This window comes from Teleopsis dalmanni, chromosome 1 (genome assembly GCF_002237135.1).
Source record: "Teleopsis dalmanni isolate 2A chromosome 1, ASM223713v2, whole genome shotgun sequence".
NCBI classification, from domain to species: Eukaryota; Metazoa; Arthropoda; class Insecta; order Diptera; family Diopsidae; genus Teleopsis; species Teleopsis dalmanni.
Genome location: NC_051846.1, coordinates 123,558,290 through 123,565,416, shown reverse-complemented (window position 1 = coordinate 123,565,416; position 7,127 = coordinate 123,558,290). Strand labels below are relative to the sequence as shown.

General features: G+C 32.6%; 1 protein-coding gene across 1 annotated transcript; it reads left to right on the top strand.

Annotated features, from left to right (window-relative positions):
* The first annotated feature begins 735 nt into the window (after window positions 1–735).
* Window positions 736–6,788, top strand: LOC119665884. Its single transcript, XM_038075138.1, has 2 exons — window positions 736–2,487; window positions 6,690–6,788. Exons 1-2 carry the CDS (start codon window positions 736–738, stop codon window positions 6,786–6,788), a joined length of 1,851 nt encoding a protein of 616 aa, XP_037931066.1.
* The last annotated feature ends 339 nt before the right edge of the window (window positions 6,789–7,127 follow it).

The following is a 7,127-nucleotide window of genomic DNA, read 5'->3' as shown; positions in this document are numbered from 1 at the left end:
TATTATTGTATCTGGTTGTTAGTTCCTCGCTCTCATCCATTATTTGTTTATTCCTATATTAGTCCACTTTAAACCGATTGTATAATTGATTTTAATCCTCCCATAATATTCATCCTCCGTTCTTTTGCTATTTATTCATCCATCCCTTATTATTTGTTTTGTTCTTATTCATTCACTCATCTATTATTGTTGTTTTGTTATTCTATTTTTGATTGGTTCACTACTTCTTTCATTAGCTTTATTTTCATCCCCTTTTTTATTTATATATTGTCTCGATACATATACACATCCTCACATATTGTTATTTGTTGTCCTATAGGTATTCATTATCGTGTTATTCCTTTGCTATATTTCAACTAATTCTCATACTTTATTATTTGTATTCTGCCTCACTTCATTCTATTTCATTCTTGTGTGTATATATATATATTACATATTGCCATTTATCTGTTGTTCCATTTTGTTGTTGTTGTTTATGCTGTGTTTATTTATTAATTTAATAGCCTATTTTTCTTTATAACTTGAAAACATAGCATCACTTTTGGCAGGTACCGTGATTTTTGGGTTATATTAAACAGATTTGTTAGTGTGCGTGAGGTCAGTTATTTGAATTGTTGTGTATCTTAATTCCAAAAAACTAATATTTTATTCTTTCAGCCATTTTATTGTTCGTTACGGGTGAGGTATTGTTGTTGTTGTGATTAAATTCTCGCTATAATTTCTTAATTAATCAATATGAAAAGGATCTGTACTTCATCCGGCTCAAATAAGAAACCCCGCGTTTCATTTTCTTTATTGCCTATTGATTTAACACGCGAGCCTTCTATTGATTTGACTCACGAGTCTCCTTCATTTCTCCCTCGGCCTACTTCAGATTTAGCTCGTTATTTGTCCGTGCCTCCTTCCGTAGGGCTATATAATAATAATATACCCATACTTGAGCAATTTCGTTTTATATATACCGAAGTGGTGTTTGGTGGTTTTATGAATTTAAGCGGTTTATCAGTTCCCCAAGAGGTACAGATACTTTTAAGCTTCGGTCCTAAATATTCTCCTCCTGCCCTTCCTGACATTTCTTCCTATATGGTGGCCTTGGAGCGATATTACGATGGCTATGTTGAGCATGGAATGCTATTAGGCATGTGTGATCGGGTTGAGTTAGAGTCACATTATTCCTTGTTTGTGGATGCCATGTTAAAGCACCAGATTCCATCTTTGCATCATAGGATGCTGTCCCATATATACCAGGTGACACTGGCTTTCTTGAAGAGACATGATGATTTAATTATGGTTCAGGCTGATAAAGGTAAGACAACTATATTGATGTTTCGTTCTGATTATATTTCGAAGATGGACACTTGGCTCGCTTCCTATTTGTCTTCCGGTGCTTGTATTGAGTTTACTGGTGATAGAGATATATTGTTGAGACGAATGCTTGCATTGTATAAGAGGGTGGTTTTGCCTTTGCGTCATTTGTATGTTTTGAACCCTTCCATTTATCCCTCCAAGATACACAAAGATTTGCTTGTTAAATTGCAGGACCCACCTCAGATTTCTTATTTGTATGGTTGTATAAAGACCCACAAACCGGATTTTTCCATTCGTCCGATTTGCAGCCCTATTGATTGGTACATTGGCCCTTTGCATAAACTATGCACTCATTTTTTAACCGAAATTTTGGGGGATAGGCTGTCAACTCATAATCTTAAAAATATGGATGATTTGACCGGTCATCTTTTGGATCTAATCCCTATTCCTGATTATGTGTTTATAACCTTAGATATAAAAGAAATGTACCCTAAGACCCCTTTGGCACCTTTATGGCAGGTTCTAGAAAATTTAATGTCTTTCGACTGGTTTCAGGATCGTTGTCCTATAAGTATGGATCTGTTAAGGAAATTATTGGATTATATCCTACATCAGGCTAATTATTTCTCTTTCAACTCTGTTTGGTACCAGCAACTTGTGGGTCTGCCCCAAGGCGGCTCTGCTTCTGGTCTGCTGGCTACATTATTTCTCGATTCCAGGTTGGAAATATATTACAACCTCATTTTTTCTGCTCACCATGTTAAAGCCTGGTGGAAATTCGTTGATGATGTGCTGGTTTATATACCTAAGGCTTCTGTATTGGATTTTGTGTCAGCTTTCTCTCGTTGGACTGGTTATGAGGTGACTCATGAAGACGAATCATTAAATGATAGCTGTCATGGTTATCCGACCATATCCTATTTGGATTATAACATATCCCGTACACCTACCCAATTCTTAATATCACTATATTTGAAACCTACCGCATCTCATCGTATAATCCATTATACTACATATGGTAGTAAGAATTCAAAAAGAACTGCCTTATTGTATCATTTGCGTAGAGTGTTGTTCCGTAGTAGTGATGCCTATTTGTCTCGTGATATGAGTTTTTGTATACAGATGATAAAAAACAATGGCTATCCTCATAGTTACATAATATCAGAGTTGTCCGATTTGGTGAGGAGTTATGTCCAACAAACTTCTAGCAATAGACAACCTTATACTGCATGCCGGCATTCTATATTATCTCATTTTTTATTATCCTCCAAAAATGTTCCATTTCCTAGGTTATTATCGAAACAGTCTATGCCTCGCTTTTATTTACGAAGTATTGTGTATAGCTGCGAAGAGATTTCGTCCTTAATACAGAGCGCTTTTGGCACTTATGGAGTGCCTACATTCTCAAAATCCGAAACCTTGTTCACTAAATTGAGTATGTCCTTGCGGGACATTCATCATACTTTTAAATTATCAACCAAACATAGGATATTGTTAACCTCTTGTACCGCATGTGGTCTTGGTTTTATTTGTACAGGGAAAGGGAATGTGAAGCAGATATTAATTAACATAAGGGAGGATCCTGATTCCCCTATTAGTAAGCATTTTTCCGTTTCAGGTCATTCCAACTTATCATCCGGTGTGGAACTGCCTTATACTAAACAAATCTCTCAGGATGTACAAATTTCAATCTATAAGCAGATCTATACTTCCATGGGAATACATTTGGATGACAGATATAACTACAATACTATTTCTAGTTTTTTGGCCCTTGGATTGGACAGGAATAGGGATTAGATCCAAAAGATGACCAGTCAAATCATCCATATTTTTAAGATTATGAGTTGACAGCCTGTCCCCCAAAATTTCGGTTAAAAAATGAGTGCATAGTTTATGCAAAGGGCCAATGTACCAATCAATAGGGCTGCAAATCGGACGAATGGAAAAATCCGGTTTGTGGGTCTTTATACAACCATACAAATAAGAAATCTGAGGTGGGTCCTGCAATTTAACAAGCAAATCTTTGTGTATCTTGGAGGGATAAATGGAAGGGTTCAAAACATACAAATGTTGCAAAGGCAAAACCACCCTCTTATACAATGCAAGCATTCGTCTCAACAATATATCTCTATCACCAGTAAACTCAATACAAGCACCGGAAGACAAATAGGAAGCGAGCCAAGTGTCCATCTTCGAAATATAATCAGAACGAAACATCAATATAGTTGTCTTACCTTTATCAGCCTGAACCATAATTAAATCATCATGTTTCTTCAAGAAAGCCAGTGTCACCTGGTATATATGGGACAGCATCCTATGATGCAAAGATGGAATCTGGCGCTTTAACATGACATCCACAAACAAGGAATAATGTGACTCTAACTCAACCCGATCACACATGCCTAATAGCATTCCATGCTCAACATAGCCATCGTAATATCGCTCCAAGGCCACCATATAGGAAGAAATGTCAGGAAGGGGAGGAGGAGAATATTTAGGACCGAAGCTTAAAAGTATCTGTACCTCTTGGAAAACTGATAAACCGCTTAAATTCATAAAACCACCAAACACCACTTCGGGATATATAAAACGAAATTGACCAAGTATGGGTATATTATTATTATATAGCCCTACGGAAGGAGGCACGGACAAATAACGAGCTAAATCTGAAGTAGGCCGAGGGAGAAATGAAGGAGACTCGTGAGTCAAATCAATAGAAGGCTCGCGTGTTAAATCAATAGGCAATAAAGAAAATGAAACGCGGGGTTTCTTATTTGAGCCGGATGAAGTACAGATCCTTTTCATATTGATTAAATTAAGAAATTATAGCGAGAATTTAATCACAACAACAACAATACCTCACCCGTAACGAACAATAAAATGGCTGAAAGAATAAAATATTAGTTTTTTGGAATTAAGATACACAACAATTCAAATAACTGACCTCACGCACACTAATAAATCTGTTTAATATAACCCAAAAATCACGGTACCTGCCAAAAGTGATGCTATGTTTTCAAGTTATAAAGAAAAATAGGCTATTAAATTAATAAAGAAAACCCAGCATAAACAACAACAACAAAATGGAACAACAGATAAATGGCAATATATAATATATATATATACACACAAGAATGAAATAGAATGAAGTGAGGCAGAATACAAATAATAAAGTATGAGAATTAGTTGAAATATAGCAAAGGAATAACACGATAATGAATACCTATAGGACAACAAATAACAATATGTGAGGATGTGTATATGTATCGAGACAATATATAAATAAAAAAGGGGATGAAAATAAAGCTAATGAAAGAAGTAGTGAACCAATCAAAAAGAGAATAACAAAACAACAATAATAGATGAGTGAATGAATAAGAACAAAACAAATAATAAGGGATGGATGAATAAATAGCAAAAGAACGGAGGATGAATATTATGGGAGGATTAAAATCAATTATACAATCGGTTTAAAGTGGACTAATATAGGAATAAACAAATAATGGATGAGAGCGAGGAACTAACAACCAGATACAATAATAACACAAAGAATGGAAGCAAAATAAAAATAAAAAATAAAAAATAGAATAAAGATGGTATGTTATAAGATATGTAATTTTGACTGCTGAATCTCGTGCACGGATTTGATAATATAATTTCTGTAAGAGGAAATACATGTATATTAGCAATTATGATGGAATATAATAATACAAGTTATTGTACTTACGCGAAACAACAATGGAAGAGGAAATGGTAAGCGCAGAATATTGGCTAGTGGACGGCTTATAAATCCTGAAATCAGATTTAATGTTTATGATCAATGATTTAAATTTCTCAACAAAATTTTCAAAGAATTTTCAATGAATCTCAATGAAAAAATTTTTTATCAAACTTCACTCATATATATTCAAACATAAACAGAAATAGTTTTTTGCTGTACCTTAGCCTGCACAGGTATAAATTTTGTGGAACTCTTTCGGTTTATGTGTTTGTTCGGTTTGTGTTTTTCTTGGTATATGTGTTTGTGTTTTTCTTGGTATATGTGTTTGTGTTTGTTTTGATTGGTGATGATAGATGATAATAATGGAATTTGCTGTGTACCTACCTATGTATCCTTTTATTGGCCGGAATTCCGAAATGTGTTCTGCACGACTGAGTTATGGGCTGAATTGATATATAACAAAAATAATAATAAAATGAGTGGTCTGCTTTGTAAACGGTTGCAGCGCGGTTGGTGTTTTTCAGTATTTTCAATTTTCAGTTTTACTAATAGGGTGAGGCAAACAATAATTTTTAGGTGACAAATATGCAGCAACATGTAAACGGGGTTTTGATACCTGCATGGTTTTAATAGAGTTTGACATTTGTGATAATAAAGGTATGACATAAGTAAGATGTATCATATGGTGAAGATAGTTGAATTAAATCGGACTAATTTATTTGATAATATTTATAGTCATAACTATGTTTAGGAATAATAGAATAATGGTGTGATATAATATATATGGTTGAAATTATAAAAAACACAAATGAGAATGAAATGTAATAAAGATTGAGGCATTATTATTATATTGTTGTTATATATATTGTTGATATATATATATATACATATATTGTTGTTATAATGTTATTAAATTGTTAATATGTTGAGTGTCAACAAAGATTTAGCATATATTAATTTTGAATTGATTTCTTTATTTATTTTAATTGATTTATTTAATAATTATTTATTGTGGACTATACTGACATAAAATTTTCATTTCATTCTGATGAGTCCGGTTGGTTACCGGACGAAACGCGTCAATGGAAACCGTTGACTTTAGGTTACTTTGTTGGTTTATACCAATATGTAGGATATCCTAATTTTATGACTAATTTTGGACGAATAATCAGATATGGACGAGGACATAGGGTTCTTAAATATTTTACATACCTTTTTGCATATTTTTACATACTTTATATGTTTTTTTGCATACATCCTTTGCATATTTTTTACATATTTTTATAAATTTTGTACAATTTGCATAATTTTTGTATGTACTTTGTATATGTCTTATAGGTGGATTAATGTGTGAGATCTATAATATAGAGAAAGGGAATTTGAAGGTAACAAGATGATGGTTTGGTGTTTTAGACAAAGAGGCTTTTGCATGCATACATGGTTGAATCAATTTAAAAATAAAATAAAAATAAAAATAAAAATAAAATAAAAATAAAAATAAAAATAAATTTATGTATCCTCAATTTGAATAATAGTATATATATATATATTAAAAATTAAAAATCCATCAAAAGTTAACTGCTAATAGGTTAAGTATTATAAATGTAACATTGTTGCACCAGGAACAGTGAATAACTGTTACCTGAAGATGTTTGTTTAGGCTTGTCATGATGAGAAGGGCTTGGGTGGATTCCTGGATCAATCTCGTGAAGTCATGAGAAGTTTGAACGAATGTAAAGGTGACAATGCAAGCACTTAAACACACAATTTACATTTTTTAGTTTAACTTTAATTTTTTTTGAATTTTTTTTTTTTTTTTTTGATAAACGAATTTAAAGTTCTTTGTGCTATCTAAATGAAAAAAAAAAGAAAAAAAATTCGAAGGACAAATTAAATTATTTTATTTTTATAATTAGTAATTTTTTTTAAAAGAAATAAAAAACTAAGTTCAATATATTGTAAATAAGTTCCTCAAGTACATCAAGTGTAAATATGAATGATAAAATGACCATTTTTCCCCAATTCACTGAGATTGCTATCATTTACAACTGCATCACGTAAATGAATGTACTCTTCAGAAGGCAATTTTACTTCATTT